The 21,847-nt window shown below is 41.1% G+C and overlaps 1 protein-coding gene across 1 annotated transcript in view; it reads left to right on the top strand.

Annotated features, from left to right (window-relative positions):
• LOC141762299 (proton myo-inositol cotransporter-like) overlaps positions 1-21,847 on the top strand; it is a 73,460-nt gene that overhangs the window by 26,932 nt on the left and 24,681 nt on the right. The window contains exon 4 of the mRNA XM_074626357.1: positions 18,897-19,005. Coding sequence (XP_074482458.1) covers positions 18,897-19,005 — 109 coding nt within the window. The remainder of the gene's footprint in view (positions 1-18,896; positions 19,006-21,847) is intronic.

The following is a 21,847-nucleotide window of genomic DNA, read 5'->3' on the forward strand; positions in this document are numbered from 1 at the left end:
ATAATTCAGGCTATTTGAACATTTTATGAAACTCCACTGCTGCTCTGGGTCTGTTTAAATCCTCCAGGAAGCCATAATGAGACCAGGGCTTCACACTGAGGAGAGCGTGTTCGGAGTCAACAAACAGCATCTTCACTATCTTGAATTTAAGCATGACTTGTTGTCTTTAAAATCAAGTTTAGAGATCCCATTATTGGTTGTAATAGAATGGAATAAAAGAGGCTTTATTTGGTGAATTCAACTAGTTTCAAAGCAGCAGTCCAAGCGTCACTATTTACCGATGTAGTCTGGGTTCACTGCTCCGCTCTCATATCAGACTTAATTGAATCTAAACATGCTAGAGGCTTTGTCTTCTAAATATGCTTTCTGCTCCGGTGCTTTTTCATTCCCCGCTTCTCGTTCCACCTCCCGTGCTCGTGCGTTTAACGAACCCAAATGTGCCTTTCGACAAGTATGCTCAGGGTAATACGAACAAATATTTTGAGATCAGACTATTGGAAACGACACATCTGTCATCAGTTTGAACAATGAGCCCGATGAGCGGGGGTTGCAGGGTGGAGTGAGGGGAAATGAGACCAAAGTCCCAACTGGGAAATTATTATGGAGGATGCATTAGCAGAGGCAAAGCAAGGCAAGCTGCTCCTGATGAAAGCAGAGAGGGGAGATTAGGGAATTATCTTTCTCTTTACTTCAGTAATTGGTTTCTAGCGAGGCCTACTTGTAAGTCCAAAAAACAAAAGTATGAATGTATTCAACTCACGATTCAATATTTTTATTGCTGTTACAAATGATTGAGTGACTATTCATCAGCTGCAGAATTTTATTGATGTTTTACATATCAACAGGCATTTCCAGATCACAGTGTTCATTGCTTTTTTGTTGGAAAATCAATGCACTCGATACACGTTGAGGAGCACGAGGGGATTGTTTTCTTTTTTGTTTTCAGCAGAAGAAGGTAAAAAAAAGTTCTCGGAGAAATACAAATCAGCACACAAATTTGAAAGTCAATAGCAGAAATAAGTTGCTGATTATACGTAAAGAGTGGAGGCCTCTGGTAATTGCATTTTTAATTAAAAAAAAGTAAGTTAACAAAAACAAAACTAGAATTACGGCCTTGTGGTTGTATGGCTCTGCCAACAAGTTGCAGTTTACATCCATGTCTGTCCTAAATGTGATCACAAGATCACTTTATCCTGACAGACGTGTGTGAAATTGTCATAATTAGCATATCTTGAGTTATGGCCAAAAACCCCAAAATCAAAAAAATGGAGCAGTATCAAGAAGGATTTCGTTTTTCTTGCGAAACCCGACAAATTCCCACACTGCAGAGTTTACGTTTTTAGCAGGGCGATAAAGTATCTCCTTTTCATTCGTCGTCATTTTGACAGAATCACAAACACAAGACATGCGTTTACTTGTGGTGTATTTACTTTATAGTCTGTTTGTGGCGCGCGTGTATGACGTCATGTATGCGACAAGCTTTTATTTACTGCGTGCGGGAGAATATAAAAGAGAAATAGCTAAAGTTGTTGTTAAACACAAGATATCGCGGCTGGATTATTTACACAATATTACTATTTTCATGTTTTTAATAAAGTGATTACCGCAAAACCGGAATACCGCAACACCCTGTTTGTATAAAACAAAGAAGTAAAGGAGGATTTTAACTGTGCTGAAATTCAACCTTTAATTATCGTCACCTCTTGTCAACTCACAATGGAGGAACAACAAAAGGAGTTTTCTAATGGCTCCACTTTCACTTGTTTGAATCACAGGGCACAATGGGATTGAAACGAAGGCTACTTGAACACACAGCAATGTTCCTCTGAAGATGCTATTCCAGGGTCGCGGTATCCGCATGCAATGACAGCGATGAACCTGTGACTCATCCAGAGAAGCTTTATTTAATTCCAATACCGCTTGTTGAATTGGTTTCTTTTGGGTACGGAGGCCCCAATGAGCCCCTGAGTGAAATTAACAAGCACAGTAATGGTTCTGACTCAAATGTTCTATCTGTAAATGTGGGTTTATGAGGTCATTAAATTATCTTTTGTGGAACTATTATTCTAATAGGTTTTAATGGGAAAGGCGAAATGAGAAATTCAGATGATATAGGTAACGGTGCCTATGCTTCCTGTTTATCCCCGAGCCTCTCTGACTCACTCGCTCTGTTATTTCTCTATGTGTGTGTGTGTGTGTGTGTGTGTGTGTGTGTGTGTGTGTGTGTGTGTGCCCCTAAGGAAGACCCTCGTCATTTGCATTAGGGCAGGTGTGCAGCTGGGACGTCATGAATCTCAATAACTCGGTAGATTGATTACCAGCAGACTTCAAAATGGCTCCAGAGATTTTATTATTGGCCAATGGGAATGGAAAGATGGATGAGGTTGTGTGTGTGTGTGTGTGTGTGTGTGTGTGTGTTTGTGTGTGTGTCTCACAAGTTTGTGAATGCAGCTGCATAAGCTGAAACCAACCATGAAGGCACATTCAAAGCATAAATGTTTGGCGAGGTTTCCTCTTCACATCGGAGCATTTACTGATTTAGACTGGTTCATTTTAACCTGCTTAGAGCAATACTTGAACATCGATGATCATCAGAAATAACGGCTTAGATAAATTAATATTAAGATATAATAATTATTATTATAAATAATTAAAAAAAAAAAAAATCCTTTGGTTTTCTAGTTTCATTTGATGCCAGTATCTTCACTCTAGCTTTAAAAACTGAGCCCGCTACAACCTCCGAAATATCGATTGCGTTAATGCGTTAAAGAAATTAGTGGCGTTCAACAAATTTACGTTAACACGTTATTATAGCATTCAATTTAACAGCCCTACTATATCTATATGTATATGTATATATATATATCCGCCAATAGTGATCGATGTTTGTAAGACTGCCATGGAAGGAGGTCTCTCACTTCCCTCAGCTACGTCTGTCTTTAACACCATTTATTACACGGCTTTGTTGAATACTCAATTCTGATTGGTCAATCACGGCGTTCTACGGTCTGATATTTCTTTATAGCAGGCCGTTGCTATGTATAGCAGACCGCTGCTATGTATGGCAGACCGTTGCTATGGGCGCAGTTTTGATGTCAGACTCTGGAGGACCGCTTTTGTGTCAAATGATTGATTTCTTGAGTAAGTAGCCGTGTAATAAGCGGGATAATGTACAGCTAGCGGGTCGTTGTTGTAAAATAAACCCCTTCAGGGCGATGAGAGACGCCTCCTGCTTTGCATCGCCTTGTCGTTGTTTCTTTCACAACAATGACTGGCTTGCTGTACATTATTCCTTTACATGTTGCATTGTTAAATATCTGCTAAAATGCGAGGTTGTTACAAGCGGCAGATGCCAACCTTCACAACAGAACAGACGAGAAGTTAAAAGACAAAATACAGCACCCGGAGCACTTCCATGTTGCCGGGAAACATCAGAGCTGGGTGTGATAACAACTACAACAGACAGACAGACTCCTGTGGTCAGGTGGGAGTCCATAAAAGATCCAGTGTGGACTTTACTCTTTAAAGAATTTGCCAAAGGAACATTTTTCACAACGATTCTAACTAAAGAAATCAAAAGAGACCTGTGAGATTTATGAGATTTACTCTCTCTCTCTTTGTATCTGTCATGTCACACATCTTTTTACCTTTTACCTGAAATGTAAGACGAGTCAGCGCTACCAGCTGTGTTTTCATCACAGCAGCACAAGAGTTGCCTTCCGGAGACGGATCTCTTTAAGATCTCTCCGTCTTTTCAACACGCATTTGTTTCCTTGTTTCACATTTAAAAGGCCTCGGGCCTTCTGAAATCACTGAGCCAGCACTTCAGACGTACGATAAGACGTTTGAAAGGAGCGTTTCATTCACCCTCTATCTCGCTGTTACAGCTTGTATCTTTCCCTTGAAAACGATTTTTTTCCCCCCTTGATTCTTAATACAATCATTTTTCTCCTCTAATCTGTATCTACTTGTCACTTTGTCTTTTTGCACAGATCGTTCTGAATATTTGCTTTGCTTGAATGGATCAATCAGACATTGATTTGTTTACTTAATCGTCTTTCAGAGGAGCAAAGCTGTCTGGGTACTTTGTGCGTAGTCCGATTGTTCGTTAAACCCACTCAGTTCTTCTCAAGGCCGCTCAGACGAGAGGTGACTCAGAGAGGAGAAAAGATTTTTGACAAGATCAAATGTGGAAGAAGTTCTTCACTACTAAACTCCCATTGCCTCCCGGTGAACATTTCCAAGCAGACATGACATCGCTGCTAAATTTGTGATAGCTGCTGCTGTGTCGCTGAACAGGAAAAGGTTTGTATCAAAGTTTTTCTAGTTGTATTTAAGCAGAAGGGTCTTTTTTATTTTGTGAGTGACATTATTTTCCGTTACCTGTGGTTATGGTGGATGCCAATTTAGAGGTTCCCTAGTGCTGTGCTATTTGTGCATCAGAGCAATAACGTCTGGAGATGCTGTCTGAGTTATTTGAGTTATTTAAAAAGCGTATTAAGATGCCATGCGGTTAAAACACCGGCAGGTTAAATATGGATGACAGGCAGCCGACTGCTGTTTCCAATGACAACAGATCCTTTCTCCTTTCTCCCCCCGTGGCTCTCCACTCACCTCTCCTCCCGACTCCCAACCTCATGACAGCAGCTAATTCCTCTCCTCTCCCTTTCTCTCCTCTTGTTTCCTTTATCCCCTTTTCTTCCTCTCCTCTCCTTTCCTTTACCTGTCTTTCCTTTCTTTTCTTTTCCTTTCCTTTCCTCTCTTCTCCTCTCCCTTCCTCTTCCTCTTTGTTTTCTTTCCTCTCATTTCCTTTCCTTTATCCCTCCCCTTTCCTTCCCTCTTCATTTTCTTTCCTCTCCTCTCCTCTCCTCTCCTCTCCTCTCCTCTCCTCTCCTCTCCTCTCCTCTCCTCTCCTCTCCTCTCCTCTCCTCTCCTCTCCTCTCCTCTCCCTTTCCCTTTCCTTTCTTTTCCTTTCCTCTCCTCTCCATTCCTCTTCCTCTTCCTCTTTCTCTTCCTCTTTCTTTTCTTTCCTTTCCTTTCATGTCATTTCCTTTACCTTTCTTTCCTTTCCTTTATCCCTCCCCTCTCCTTCCCTCTTCTTTTTCTCTCCTCTCCTCTCCTCTCCTCTCCTCTCCTCTCCTCTCCTCTCCTCTCCTCTCCTCTCCTCTCCTCTCCTCTCCTCTCCTCTCCTCTCCTCTCCTCTCCTCTCCCTTCCTCTTCCTCTTCCTTTTCTTTTCTTTCCTTTCCTTTCATTTAATTTCCTTTACCTTTCTTTCATTTCCTTTATTCCTCCCCTCTGCTTCCCTCTTCCTTTTCTTTGCTCTCATCTCCTTTCCTTTACGCTGTTTTCCTTTCCTTTTTCCCCCTCTCCTCTACCTTCCTCTTCCTTTTCTTTCCTCCCCTCTCCTTTCCCTTTTTTCTTTCCTCTCTCCTCCCTTCCTCTTCCTCTTCGTCTTCTTTCTTCTCATCTCCTTTCCTTTACTTTTCTTTCCTTTCCTATCCTTTTCTCCCCCCTCTCATCTCACTTCCTCTTCCTTTCCTCTCCTTCATCTTTCTTTGTTTTCTCCTTACCTTTCCTTTCCTCTCTTGTCCTTTCTTTTCCTTCCTTTATCCTTCTTTTCTCTTTTCCTTCCCTTTGTTTTCTTTACTCCCTTTTTTCTCCAAACCTACCCCTCCTTTCCTTCCCTTTCTTGCTCGCTCCTTTCCTTCCTCCTCTCCTCTCCTCTCCTCTCCTCTCCTCTCCTCTCCTCTCCTCTCCTCTCCTCTCCTCTCCTCTCCTATGGAATCACATTTGACCAGTTAGACTGACTGTAGTAGTACGTAGGAGAACCAGATCAGATTGCGATCACAAGTCACGCCACCCGGCCGGCCTGAAGGTCATCGCTGCTCCTTTCGAAATGCAGATCACACTTTTCTCCCCTGCTGCTTAACACACTCTTTTACCAATGAGTCTCTTAGAGACGCCGATGTCTCCAATCACTCTGCTTTTGTGAGTAATGTTTGCTGTTGCTCGTCTTCTACACAGATTGGTGTGCAGATTGGACCCGGTCTGCATTCAAAATGTGTGCCATCTGTTTAGTGATTGACTCTTGACTCTAGTGGAGAGACTGAGCAATCAAACCCTCCTTAGTAGAACGGGCTGTAAGAAAGTCAGCATTATCTTCCATCTATCATTTCAACCATATTCAATTTTATTCACTTGAATTCAGCTTCATTTACATAGAAATATAAATAACTATATGATATAAAGTGCTCTGCAGGAAAGCAAGGACAAGTATACAGTCCATAAAGATGCCAGTGCTACAAGGTTGAAATAAGAAAAACAATCATATACTTATCTAATGAGGATACTGATAACCAAGTGTCTTGTTCTGAAGGAGCACCAAAAGTGTCTTAACTACATTTACACTTTTATTTAAGTTTTCTCTGGTGAAAACATGCACGCCATGGATGCATGCTCACGCTGCAGAGGGCGGAGCTGGCAAGCTGGTGCATGTCGGAGAGTGAACCGGAGTAACGTTTAACATTTCTTTACTAATAAAAGTGCTAAAAACACTTTCATATAACGTTTGTCGTCCTTAAATACAAGATGCAAATCCTTAGTATCGATACAATGGATTTTTGCGTTTCAAGTCGATTTTATATCGATGTACGTCTCCCCGTGAAGGACAACTTGCCGAGAACCTATAGATGTAGTTGGATCATAGGAATATAAATCGATACATCGATATAGTAGATGAATCGTTACACCCCTAATACGTGGTATTTCAATTTCAAATGAGTTTGCCAAAAATACAAGGATATACTGTTGCATCCGGTCGCATTTTGCAGCATGCTTTTCTGGTTATTCTGATCCACAATCCTAGATATAGGAGAGATATATGAGCAAGAGTGTCAAAGTTCAAGGCACAATCTTATGATGAAGTAGTATGTCCCGATTGTACGCACACTGCATGCAACAGTACCTACTTTGTAAGGGCAGCTGCAGTGTGTGCTAAAACTAAAAAGAAAAAGTATGTGATTTGAAACGCAGCTCGAGTACTGGCAGCGAGTGCGTTTACTCAGCTGCCTGCTAGTAAATACTGTGTGAGCTGTGTGTTTTAGCTGTAGATGGGCAGACATATTGTAATGTGTTTGTTCATATAGAGAGTAATGGGTGGGGAGGGGAGAATTGGAAAGTACAGCAGGGTCCAAAATACCTCCATCTGCACCCTTGTATGCATAGAGAGCCTCCAGAAGAGACATTGCTCCTGTCCATTTAAAAGGGATGATTTGAGATTTTGAGATTTTCTTTCTTAGTACTGATTAGACTCATCAAGCTCAGTGGATTCAAACTGCAGGCAGAGACATAAAAAATCCACCCATGAGTTTGTCTGATTAAGTAAATATCTGTCCTTTAACCCTCCCACTCATAACCTGGCCCATCGTTAAGAAACTGTGCAGCAAAAAAGACAATGAATAACAGTCGCCAGCAGTCTTAAAAACTGACCGTGACAAGTTTTTGTTGGTCACTGTGTGTTACACAACAAACAACGAGGAAAAGCAACAGTGACAAACAGAGAACAAAAGAGCCCCTTTTCTCCACCGCTCTCCGCTCCTCGGCTCCCCTGTAGGTTTTAAGCAGCTTATTAATAATTGAGCGAGGAGAGTTGTGCGATGGCAGATCTATCACGATTCCCCCACCGCGCCTGCCACAAGCCCTCCACGGCTAGATGGATATTGAATCAGCCTCTTTTCCACACAGTATTTTTTGGGGAGGGCACGGGCAGGCCAGCTGCATTATTTCACCACTTAAATATGTGATAATGAATTTCAGTCTGGGCGCATGAGCTGGCTCAGACTGTAGAAGAAAATCCCCACATGCCAGATAAGACAGGACGTGTGAAAAAAAAGTGAATACAGTATTTGTGGATGTGTAATTTGTGCGTGTATATTTAGTTCAAAGGCAGTTTTCACAATGGTGTATCGTTCATGTGTTATGGAGCTATTATGAAATGCATATCAGAGTGTGTTTGCGTCCAGAAAAATAGTCTACCGCAGAATAATAAGATATGAAATGGAAAAAGTGTGTGTGGATAGTTTTCTGTGTGTATTTCTGCCTGTTTCCCCGAGGCCATCAAGACACACTCGCTATTCTTTCCTCTCTACTCGTGTCCCTCAGGACTAACTACCCACCAGTTTTGGGTCAAACTGGCAATAGCGGCTGATTCTTGCATAACATTTTTGTTTAAACATGCAGGGAGTACTGGATAGCTGGAGTTTACCCAAAATAACGTCTGTTCCCAAAATGAAAAACAAGTTCTCCTTGAGCTTTTTTTTTTCGCTTTGATACTTTTCATTTAATGACGGACTGCAGGGAACGATGTCTCACTGCTGAATAATAAAAAATCTCAGTTGGAGAATCGGATGGGGTTTAAAAATGAATGCGCCTCCCTCTCTCGTGTCCTCCTCTCAACCTCAGGTAGCTCTGCTGGTGTGATCTGATTCTGGGTTACATAACCAGGCGGTGACTTTTCAGCACTTTTCGAACCAAAATGGGAGAACTCGTCTTCTTTCTTTGCATCTTTCTTTGCCTTCGTATAACCGTCTTTGTTTATCCGCCCCGGCTACAGAAAACGGACAGGAACGACATGACAGGCTGACAGGCAACCCTCCTGCGTTCTATTGATCGATTCCTTTGATGCGATTAGTTTCAAACTGGAGAGATGGTGGTTTTGTTGACACTTGCACTGAGACTCCGAAAGCTTTCAGAGACACTGTTAGCTTCAATTCAGACAGCAACTCTCCTTCATTCAAAAGTTTTCTCTCTTTGCTATTCCAGTCACTTCTTTTGTTTTCCACAACACCGTCTCTTTTCAGTATTAAAGAAGTTTGTGATGATAATTTAGAGAAAGGGACGCACCTGATTCCCTCATCATCTGGTCTTTCATTGGTTTTGAGTATAGACCGTGTATAAGTTGATGTAGTCATCGTGATGTCATCCACTGATTTGTGGACTTCGGTTTTGAGGCTTCGAGTTCGGCATTTTGTCCTTCGCCATCTTGTTTTTTTGCAACCAGAAGTGACACAAGAAGGTGGAGCTAAGTACAACCAAATTAAACATATTTAGGCGACCGAAATCTTACAACTAACTTTCATGAACTGAAAACACACTGTGAAAGCGACCTGTCAATCACAAGGTAACCACGCCCTAAAGCATGCCCTGCTTTATGGTCTATTTGACACTAAATGGGACCATAATTTACTAAATGAACATCATGCTGTATTGAAGACTTGAAACTAGAGATTGAGACCATAAACTCATGTTTACAATATTTACTGAGGTAATAAATCAAGTGAGAAGTAGGCTCATCTTCTCATAGACTTCTATACAATCAGACTTCTTGCTGGCTGTTAGAAAGAATGCAAGTTTAATGTTTGAACAGGGAGCCAGTGTAGTTGGATGAGAATGGGGGGTGATGGGTGATTTGACGTCTGTTGAGCAATTTGGTGGGAAGGCCAGAGAGAACAGCGTTGCGGTAGTCAATCCGGGATGTAAGAAATGTGTGTTCTAGGATTTCTGTGCTGGAATGAGACAGGAATGGGCGGAGTCTGGATATGTTGTGTAGTTGGAAGAAAGCAGTCCGGGTTTTTATGTGAGGTGCAAAGGAGAGGGTGCTGTCAAGGGTGACCCCAAGGCTCTTGACATGGGTTGAGATTGGGATGGAGAAGCCATCGATAATGAGGTTTGGGGCAGTGGTGTTTTGTGCTTTGGAGAGGTTGTTTTTGATACTCTGTTTTATTCCCATGGGTGGCAGTCCCAGTGGGTTTTGTTGAAATATAGACCTGCGTGTCGTCGGCATAGCAGTGAAAGTGGACATCATAATGACGGAGGATAGTGCCCAGGGGAATAATCAAGCAGCCCTACCTTCTTGTGTATTAAATACACAAGAAGGTAGGGCTGCTTGATTATTCCCCTGGGCACTATCCTAGCTCTGTCAGTCAATGTGTGTGTGTGTGTGTGTGTGTGTGTGTGTGTGTGTGTGTGTGTGTGTGTGTGTGGGTGTTAGACTCCACTCATTCATCTATTTATCCATCCATCTATCCGTCTGCCTGGCGCTCGGCTCCTGGCAACCGCTGGCCCCTCGGTGCCCTGAGATAAACACAGCTGCTCCCCTGCATCTGCCGACACTGACGAGATTTGATCAGCTCCACTTAAAATGCTGTTCCTCCCTAACGCTACAGGTCCAGAGAGATTCTCAGTTATCCAAAAACCATATAGCTTCTTCATGATATTATCAAAACGACAGGACGCACACTGCTCGACAGCATCTTCTTCAGCTTGATTTGATTTTTCTTTCTATCAACATACCATGCCTCCAACTGATGTCAGAGAGGTCCAATGGATATTATGGGCTGCCAGTGATTCAAAGATTGCAGAAATAAAGGCTTCTTTAAGTGCAAGTGTGCTAAAAAAAAACACCAGGAATGCTCCGTATCTCTGAAAAGCACAGACTATTATGAGAAGCAGGAGGAATGAAGTTCATGTTGATGTAACCTCACATTAGTTCAGTAAAAATGTATTTAAAAGAAATCTTTACTGGCACGGACACTCCAGTCTGTAAAAATGAGAGTTTCATTACCCCAAGGTGCCTGTAATCATAATCCTTCTCAGCTGTCCATACAGGGCTGTAAAGCAGCACATATAGATTATTTTTATGTAAACATTATAATTAATTCATGCTATAATTATGGAAAGCTCTCTCTCCCTGTCTTATCAACGGAGTCACCGTATATTCAACCTGTTTCTCTAAATGCAAATGTGGTAGAAGGTGTAGTCACCGTTGAGAAGCAAAACTTCATCACGAAAATATTGATGTTTTCATAACGATTTAACTAAAAGTGTCTGAAGTAAGATCAGGGTGCTGTTCAACTTAACCCAAACAACCCAAATTAAAGGAATAGTTCAACATTTTATTTCTATAGCGAGAGTCAGGTGAAAAGATTTATATCCATGTTGAGAACCAATTAGAGACAATAGAAATGCTCCCAATTCAGTATTTAACACCTTTAAATGTAAAACTACATGCTGCATTCAAGCAATGTCAGAATCTCGCCTACTTCAGCTTTAACTATCAAGGTATTTTTGAATGACAGCTTCTCCTACTCCAGCTTTAAGGAGAGATTGAGCTTGATTACATGGTGGCTATTTAGTTGTAATATTAACATTTTAGAAACAGCAGCTTCTTTGTAATTTAATGAAACACCAAATGGGCTGCACGGTGCTTCCAAAAACCAGTTCCAGGGACGGACCTAATCTCTATTCTTCATTAGTTCTGACCTTTCTGTTCTGATCTTGACTTTGTAAGTAAGAGTGCGAGGTGTCATGATCCGACTCTGATGAGGAAGCGGAGGGGAGGTGAGAAAGGGAGAGAAGAGGGGGAAGTATGGAGAAGAAATAATTAGAGGGAGAGATGGGGTAGAGGTAGGAGGGCTGCAGATTGCCTGTTCAGGCTTCAGTCCTTGATTGCAGCGCTCCCGGTTATGTAAGTGAAGCCCGCTTCCCTTCCAGCCACTCACTCCCCGAGGACACGGTGATTGGACGGATAGAAAGAGCTATTCTCTTATAGACGGAGTTCTATCTTAATAATTCCTCCTGTTCTTTTATCCGCCGTCTCATTGGGCCTTTTTGTTCCCTTGATTGCACATTGTTCAACACCAACCCATGGGTAGATATACATTTCACTGATTCAGAAAGGATTTACAAATCGATATGGGAATCCGTCATCGCAAGTTTTGTGGGTAGATGTTTGCCAATGATCCTGGAAAGCGAGCCGCCTCGGTCCCTGCTGTATATTTCATTAAGCCGACTGACTGTGGCACGTGTTTGAAGCATGAATAAAACAACACATCTGACAGGACCAACGGTGCTAAACGGGCGCTCTAATTGGCCGTGGGGGGTTGTTGTGTGGATGAAGTTGGGGGGTGTCTCCCGAAAGCAGGTAGCCGAGGAAAAGAGAGCTAATTGGGGATTCCTTCAGTGAATATCAAAGAGGAGGAGGAGAAGAACAAGAAGAGGGAGAGATGGACCTCGTTCTCATTAAAAACACATCCCAGGCTTCCCCATGCTCACTGTACAAACAAACCGTGGTCGTGTGGTCTTAGATTAAGGATAGGAGTATTTGCTGAATTGAATGCCGATAAGATGTGAAAACAAACTGCAGGTTGTGATGGAGGAGGGATGATCACAGAGCTTGTGTGTGTAGATTGACATGAGAAGAGAGAGTCATGCCTTTGTAGTGAGCTTTGTGTGTGTGTGTGTGTTACGCTGACTACTAGGGGTGTAAGGAAATATTCTATATAATCGATTAAAACATTCAGTCGCATGATTGTCCATAGTTAATCGTGATCAGTCGCAAATTAATCACATATTTTTTATCTGTTCAAAATGTACCTTAAAGGGAGATTTGCCAAGTATTTAATACTCTTATCAACATGGGAGTGGGCAAATATGCTGCTTTATGCTAATGCATGTATATATTTATTATTGTAAATCAATTAACAACACAAATCAATGACAGATATTGTCCAGAAACCCTCACAGGTACTGCATTTAGCATAAAACATATGCTCAAATCATAACATGGCAAACTGCAGCCCAACAGGCAACAACAGCTGTCAGTGTGTCAGTGTGCTAACTTGACTATGACTTGTCCCAAACTGCATGTGATTATCATAAAGTGGGCATGTCTGTAAAGGGGAGACTCGTGGGTACCCATAGGACCCATTTTCATTCACATATCTTGAGGTCAGAGGTCAAGGGACAACCTTTGAAAATGGTTTTTCCTCGCCAAAATTTAGCGCAAGTTTGGAGCGTTATTTAGTCTCCTTGGCGACATGTTAGTATGACATGGTTGGTACCAATGGATTTGTTAGGTTTTATAGTTTCACATGATGCCAGTAGATTCACTCTGACTTTAAAAACTGAGCCTGCTACAACCTAAAAATCACAAAGTGCATTAAAGAAATTAGTGGCGTTAAAACAAATTTGCGTTAAAGCGTTATTATCATGTTAACTTTGACAGCCCTAATCGCAAATAAGTATTTTGTTTTGTGATATTGTATTGATTCTCAAAAAAAAATTGATTTTTCATTAATAGTTTACATGAAAAGATGAACTCAGTCAATACTTTATTTCATTTGCAAAGAGATGCGCCGTCTCTGTGTAGGTGTCCTCTCAAAGTGCTCTGATGTTGGATGTTACAGAGACTGTGATAAATGCAAATGCAGATCCCACTGTTCTGATTGCATAAAAAAAACTTTTTTTTATTCAGATTTTATGCATAAGGTGGTGTGTTCCTTATACTATGACAGTTTTCCTAAAGTTAGATTTAAAAAATCGTAATATATCGATATCAACATACTAACAGTATGCCAATATATCGCAATATATTGAATCCTAACACTGTATCATGATACGTATCGTATTGCCAGATTATTGACTGACTACATCTAGGTTTTGTGTGTTTTATTATCACATTCAGTGCTCATCTCTCAGAAGAGCTGGTCTATTTTGACTTGTACTATTTGTGCATCTACCCGTGATATGCATCATGCTTGAAGTTTGAAGGTAATGGTGCTGCCTCAGTATAGACTGAATGAAATGAGGCTGATATAGTGTGGAATACTGACGTGCAATTACTGCAGCGCTGCCTGTGAGACCTAATCACTGTGCTTGTGGCTTGCTGGTTGCTCGCTGACTTGTTTTTCAACGCCATCCTTCTTCTTCAATATGTCATCTGATTAAATTACAGCTGGGTGGTGTTCAGCGGAGGAAATGAAGCTGTGTGTGTTTTGTGAGCTTGTTGCGTGTGGGTTTTGTGCATGTATGTAAAACTGTGTCTCTAAGCAGATACGAGTATGAATGTGTCTATTTTAAATTGGATTTTCATGGAAAAACGTACATATGCTGTATTATTAACCCCAAAGAGAGTCAGAGGGAATAACATATTGTGTCTGTATGAGTACAGTATATGAATGCGTGTGTGTAGCTCTTCTGCAGGCAGCCATCAGGTCCCCACTCTCTCGATATAGTTGACTTCGGCCCATGAATCCTGATTTCCCTGTCGGCTAATCAGATAACAGTCCTCTGCTCTGGTCTCGAGGGATCAGCCAATCACCCTCCACCACGTTAGCGCCATGGAAATGGCTCAGCCCATAAACACATCACTTCGTCTCCGCTGTCTGCGGTTAGAGCTCTGCTTCACATTAAACCTAGACTTTGAAAGCTGAAACCTGCCTTGGCGGAGGTCTGCGTTCTCCGAGTGCACTTCTAGTTTATCATTCAAATAAATTGTACTCCAGCAATTTGATAAAAAATCTTAAAAATTAAGGAATTACAATTGAAAAAAGTGAAAGCCTTTTTAATGCAACAACAAAATTGGTCAAAATGTAAACAGGAATTACAATTCCAGTATTTAATGTATATAGGATATAAACGTAGAATTGAATTGAATAGATCAGCCCCATTGTCACCAATATCCGATCCAGATATTTGAGTCAGTATCGGCCCGATATCCGATATAGTATCGATATCGGTGCATCCCTAAAGCCAATGCACAATACATAATAGAAATATTTAAAAAGAATGGTCAATATCTGTGCAGCCGAGGCTGAGATATCCTGACTTTTAGTCTCTAGTATAGGTCAAACTCCTTGAACCTACATTTCCCATAATGCACTTGGGATCAAGTATTTTATTAGATTGCTTGATAAATACCCTATATCTTTTAAACTCTTGTCCCAAATTCGTAACACAGGATTTTTGTTTTAAAGTTTGAAGCCTCAATCCCAATCCGAGATAAAACCCCGATGACATCACTATGACGTCATCGTCATAAAATCATGGAGTGCCCCTTTAAATCCCCTGTTTTGAGCTTGTTATCCACAAGCTAACTTAAGTTATTTATAAATAATAAAGAACAGGGCTCATATAACGATAATAACTTCTGATGATGGGTCACAGTATTAAATCAGATATACATCCACTCAACCTTATGTGGCTATCTTTAACTTCAACACCCTCATTTTTTCACTACAGCAACAACAGCACGATTGTGTGGAGTGGGTGGATGGTAACATAACAGTAGGCGGTGGCTGTTAATAGTAAATATGGTATTATCATAAAGGCTTTACCAAAGTCTGGGCTGCCATTTGAGAACTCTATTCTATTTTTATCGCTCTGTGACGCAACACTAATGGAATTATAGTCGCAGAAAAGAAGCAAGTCCCTGGTTGGAAGTACCGCATATAAATGAACTGTGATATGATCCAGATATTTGGTATGAATTTGCGAGTCACAGCCACTCAGTCATGGAACGGCTTTATATAAAGAAATGGAAAACCAATAAACAAAGCAGATAAAATGCTACTTTATCTTACTTATTTGTTGTTTACTTCCTATAGTGACACTGAATAATGTATCACATTCCTTCAAAGGCATTTCATTATCTAGTGGGAGTTTCTCCCTGTTTCCAGTCCATGCTAATTTTGAGATTAGGGGAGCGTTGGGGGACCAGTCAGTAAACAAACTGTGTTTTTTTTCTTGGAACGGATTTTATAATTACATATAAAGTGTCTTGAATTATGTAATTGTTTTCAATGTTTGAGTTGTTATCAATGTGAGAGTCTCAGTTTAACCTTTTCTACTCCACCCCTCTTTTGTCATAGCAAAGATTTTGTCTTTTTTTAGGGGGGTACAGTACAGGGGGTCTTTAGGGGGAGATAGCAGGTCAACAGTAGATGTCACATAAAAGTGGTGTACATCATCTGAAAGCTGGGAACCTGAAGATTAATTTGAGATGCAGCTCAGCACTATGTGTCAAGTTGTTCTAGACATAAATCAGAAAGTGTATAAGGGTTTAGAACATTATGATAGAAGTATGTGATGGTCATCCCCATGCTCTGTTATGTCTCATAAGTTTTTGCAGCAATTTTGGGGTTGATAGAATTTGTTACACACATTTGGAGCTAAATTTAACACATTTTTTACCACTCAAGATTTGATCAAAATTATCAATAATCTCTCAAAAATACCACATTAAGACACCAAGACCTTGAGGAACACCATAGAAAAAGCCATGCTGTGATTTGGTATCAAAAACTTTTGACATTTGGAGATTTCTGCAAGAATTGCATTTTTCGGCAATTGGATGGCGAACACTTCTGTTGTGTAAACTGCTCAGAAACTCCCTTATTGTCAATCTAGCTAGGAAAGCCATCCATCTTCTGAATGCTCTAGGTCTCTAGTTTTTGGCTGTAGAGTTTCATGAGGCTGTGATTATCCTAGAGGTCACCACAGGTCATTTTATACAGGGAGGTCAAATTTAAAAAAAAAAATGGTCTTACCATATGAAATGTCTACTATGGGGACTAACATCATCACACATGAATACAGTTGGGCTCATTGGATCCACAAGAGTCTCAGCTTTACAGTGATACCCAATTTATGTAATTCCAAGACTGTTTAGGGACCCCAGTATGCAGAAATATTCAAACACACCATTTTAGAATAGGCAAAAATAACACATTTATACTGCATTTATACTCCTGTTGTTTTGCCCCAAACTGCATGAAAGTTGGCATGTCTGTAAAGGGGAGACTCGTGGGTACCCATAGAACCCATTTTCATTCACATATATTGAGGTCAGAGGTCAAGGGACCCCTTTGAAAATGGCAAAAAATAGATAAAGTAGTGTATGAGTAAATAGAGTACATAGAGATGAAGCTGAGTTCATGTTGTTGATAAAGTTAAAACTCTGTTACACAAAACACGAGTGATGCATTTTCATCTCATGATTTCTAGTTGATTAACATCAACCTTGTGAAGTATACAGAGCGTGTTTATGTGGGATACATTGAATTGAGGAAAAGCTGTTAAATTGAGACTAAAGTTATGTATTTGGCTGCTTCGGAGTGTGCTGTGAAAATTGCCTCCCGTCTCTTTAAACGGAAGAGAAGTGGCTTCTGCAGGGAAATTGCGGACGGATCGGTGAAGGTTATCTTTCAGCATTTCGGGATTGAAAGGAATCAAAGATGATAATGTCCCTCTGAGAAGTCGGCCGTCGGGAAAAAGAAGGCTGGAGTGTGTTTTGTGTGTCAGCGGGGGCCCTCCTTTACAGAGTCTGGTCTGCTTGTCAAACTGCTAAAGGAGATGTTCACTGGTCCAGAGTCCTCCCACACACAGCTGCTCCCAAATAATCAGCCTGTGTGTCAGTTCATATGTGCAGGCTCATGCATTATGATATGTTTATATGTGCTTGTGTTTGCACAGTCACTTCTTCTTGTGTATCCAGTCGTACCTGTGTGTGTGTGTGTTTCTCTCCTGTGTGTGTTCAGGCTTGTTTGTCTGATCTCTTGGCTCTAGCGCGCGTCTCCCTCTTTATCCGACAGCTTCATGCCTGTCCAGCCGCTCTCTCATCTTATTAAGACTTCTCCTCCCAAAGGAGGCCGCTTGTCTGTGTGTGTTGGAGATCACAGTCTGCGCTCTGCTGCCGAGCCAAGTGGGACTCGGCGAGGCCAAAGCCTGGCGTCAAATATTTGTTTCATCCCAAACTGAGAGATCCACCATCTGAAAAATGGAAATAAAAAAGGCAGCTACTGTGCTGTGCTGATCCTCAAGAGAGACATTTCTTTTTTACACTTTTTCCAGCACCACCGCAGCGAGGTCAGAGGTCAAAGTAACAGAGAAGAGATCCCCGGAGCTAACAAGGCCTCAGTGCAAAGAAATGTCAGTAGGGCAGATGGTTGCTGTCACAAAGGCTTGAATATAGATCTTCCAATTTGAGGACAGTATGACTCATCATGTCAACCTCATGTCCAAATCATAAATATATTATGAATATGGGAATTTATCAGCCGACAAAATTAGTGATTTCTCTGTGTGTACTTTGGAAATAAAAACATTTATTTGGGAGTTTTTTTGATAATCACATTATGTGTGTTTTCGCTTGTGTTAAAGGAATAGTTCAACACTTTGGGAAATATTCGTATTTACTTTCTTGCCAAGAGTTAGATGAGAAGATCGGCACCACTTTCATGTTTGTACGCTAAATATTAAGGTTAACACATCATATCTTATATATTATTTTTTGTTTTGTTTAAACAAGTTTAAAAGTAAAATATGTCTGTCAACGACCTTTTTTTTCCATGACGAGACGATGACGAGATGGCACCGAAAAAAGGAAAAAGAAAAAGGACGTGACTAAAATGTTGTTTAAAAACATAAAAACGTTACCAAAACTCTTTATTTTTGTCACCTTATACCTTCTCTTCCCCTCTCTCTGTCTCAAACACACACACAAAACAAAGGTAGAATTGATCTTCTAATCTAACTCTCGGCAAGAAAGTGAACTTTTCCTTTAATGGTTGTCTTGTTCTTCCTAGCATTTAATGTTATATATCAAATAATGCACTAATATTTCTTCTTCTTCCTCGTTCTGTAAAGACTCAGACGCATCTTGCACCCACCGACCTTTATGAAAATTTCATTAAAATGTGAAACTGAACCACGACGAACCCACATTTGAGACACACAGTCAATAAAAATAATCATTCAATACTACTGTACATGTTTATCATCCAATAACAGATTTAGGGGACTCACTGTATCCAACTCCTCTTCAAGTCCAACATCCATTTCATGCAGTACCAAGTCAAATCATAAAATTAGTTTCAAAGTCAGACGTACTATAATAACATGACGTACCAACACCAGCTCTTGTTAGCATCGGGGGGTCTTGTTCCTCTCATGGTGGCGAGCTGATAGTGGAATCAAACTCTGTTAATGCCTCTGTAATTTTAGTAAGTCATGCTGAGTTTGAAATTAATTTCTGCTGTGCCGTTGCTTGTGTCTCCAGATGGCCCTGTGATTTGGCGGATGCTGACCTACCCCCCCACTCGGCGAGCCCTCCTGGTGGGCTGTGGTCTTCAGATGTTCCAGCAGCTTTCAGGAATCAACACGGTCATGTGAGTGAAACCATCCGCCATCGTTTTACCTCAGTCGTCCAGTACAAGTCTGAATTATTCTCCAGGTTGGGCCGCAACAACAGACTTCTCAAAACTGTATAGAGTCCGCATAATACGGCAGGTCATTATGGGACAGTTACTATTTGTAGTTATGAAGAATGCAGCTCCATCAATTCTAAACATGCTCATCTTAGTATCCCTAGCTGCATTTACAGTATGCTTATTATGACATACGGTACGGAACCAGAAACAGGACCGCTCGGGGGCAGACTGTCAGACCCTGCTGCAGTAAAATGAGAGGTTTTCTAAAGGGACTCACTACCACATGGACCACCAAAATCAACACAAAAAGTTCCTCATAGCAGCTTTAACATCACGAAAAATGTACTTGTGGCCACTTGAGGCCGTGTGACTTAGTCAGTTCTCTTAATCCTGGATCAAACTGGAGAGTCTGTCTTGTTACTAGATCATATTGTCACTGAAAAAAAAGGAAAGTTCAAGTGAGCTTTTATCTCTCTGGCCCTCCGGGTTAACCAAAACAAGGATGATACATGACACTGTGAATCTGTGTGTCACCAGCCGTCCCTTTGAACACAACAGACGGATCTAGACAGATGTATTTGGTTTAGCGGCACAGTATTAAATCATAAAACATTTCTTTCATCTCTCACACACCGGGGGGACGAGTAGCCTCATTGCATCACTGCCCACTTTGCCGGCGAAAGGGGACGGACCACCTTTTCCTCTTTTATTCTTTTTTATCTCTCCATCTGAGGAGATTGTGTCATCTGTCTCTGTCTCACCTCCCCTTTCAGATGAACTATATTACAGGCTCTGTAAACAATCTGTGGATATGTGCTGTTGCTTAGCAACCGTCGGAGGTGAGAGCAATAGGATAAGTGCGAGCTGTGTTTGTGCGTGTGTGTGTCTGCATGCATGAAATGTGACACTATGGACTTTAAGGTCTGCAGCTGTGTGGTTTGTATGTGACTAAAGGTATGGACGTTTCCATATGTGCGCTCGTATCCGGAGGTTTGAAATTAGCAGAGGTGTCACACTGGATGTGTCACAAATCTCTTTACAGTAAATACTCGTTTCTGTCACAGCTCCGTCCCTATCCAGTCTTTCTGAAAAAGGTTCTGCCTGCTGGTTTATCTGTGTCAGCAGTGACCCATTTACACGGAGCATTTTAATGCATCTTTGATCAAAGAGGGTGTCTAGTTTGTGTTGTGTTTACACCTAAGCATTGAAATGTGTCTACAGATCTACTAATTTAAATCTGACTGCCCTTTCATTTGCAAAAAAGAAAACACCCGCTGTGGCTTCCTTCGGTGATAATTGCGTCCTTCAAAAATTGACATTAAAGAACTCATCCTGCTGACAATTGATTTTTGACGATAACGTCTCAGTTTGAGTTGTTTACTGTTTGTTTGCTTTGTGCCGTCTCCTGGTTTGGAAACATTTTATTTAGCGCGCGTTAGATGTATCAGAATAACAGTTTATTGTTAAATAAACTGCACGTCTACACAGGTGTCTACAGTTAATATGGATTAACTCTAAGCTGGATTTTTCTGAAAACTCAGGTATTTATGGAATTTGTCGTTAATGCACACTATTTCTATCTCTAGGAGAGTTTGTCTGTCAGCGAGAAACACTTTTTACATTATTTATCATGTGAGGCTGATAATTCCTGAGCGTCGGGTTTAATACGAGTTACATCATTTCAATTTTCCCAGAAACATTTAGCCTAATAAATCATTTCCAGTGTTCAAAAGACACCATGATCTTATTCTGGGGGTATTAAATAATGAATTCACAATCAGAATATCAATAAATACAGAATAAATAATATAAAGGCATTCTCCCAGTAGAAATAGTGTACCTCTAAGCAGGTTTCCTGCGTCTAACACTCAAGGAAAAGACACAGTTGAGGGAAACGTGGATGCAATTCAAAAGACTTGGGGTGCTCCGATATTCAGTTGTTTTTGCATTTGTGTGCAGTTATTTTTTTTTCTCAAACTGCATGAAAGATATTGTACTCAAGTATTTCTATATGTGCAATTCACAGGTAAATTATAAACATGTTTTAGACAAAAATGTCATCACATCACAGCTGTGTGCCAGGATCAGGATCAGAATGCAAACAGCAGCGACTGAGCAGGTGAAGGAGCTTCTAATCAATACTGCTTGAAGCAGCAGGCAGACAATTTAACAGCTGACCCGGTGCAGCTGGGTTAGGAAGGCAGCAGGGCAGGGCTGATGAAGGGATGACCTACAGGTGAGCCCGACAGGGGTATTTTATACTACATACTAATTTACAAGCAGGATTTATCATTTATTCACTTTTTCTGGAAAAAAAGTGAATTTTAGAAGCAGCCAGTGCAGAAAAATAACATAGTAATCCCTTAAAAGTGTTAACAATGGACAGCATGATTGTCTGTTTTTGTCTGTGTTCTAGTGTATTCTCGGCATTGTGATTGCTTCCATGTCTCTGCTGAGCGTTTCTGGTTTATCCAGCGTTTTTCCGGCTCATCCTGTGTCCTCTTTACCTCTGTATACTCCGCCAGCCCGTCTGTTTGCCACCTGCCTTTTTTGTTCCCGTGTGAAGCCACCGAGCTATTAGCCGGCGAGATACAAAGGAGGTCTGGGGAGCAAGTAAATCAGCCTGTCTTAGAGACGAGCCCAGCTCTCGCTGTCCCCAGCTGCTTTTCCTGATTAAACCACCGGGCTTGGCTTCAGAGAAAAGAAGGAAAAGGGCAGTGAGAGTACGCTGACAGACTGGCAAAAAAAAAAAATTGCAAATCAAACTAGCAAGCACACAGTGTCTGTCACTCTGCTGTAA

This window comes from Sebastes fasciatus, chromosome 23, assembly GCF_043250625.1.
Source record: "Sebastes fasciatus isolate fSebFas1 chromosome 23, fSebFas1.pri, whole genome shotgun sequence".
Classification (NCBI taxonomy): Eukaryota; Metazoa; Chordata; class Actinopteri; order Perciformes; family Sebastidae; genus Sebastes; species Sebastes fasciatus.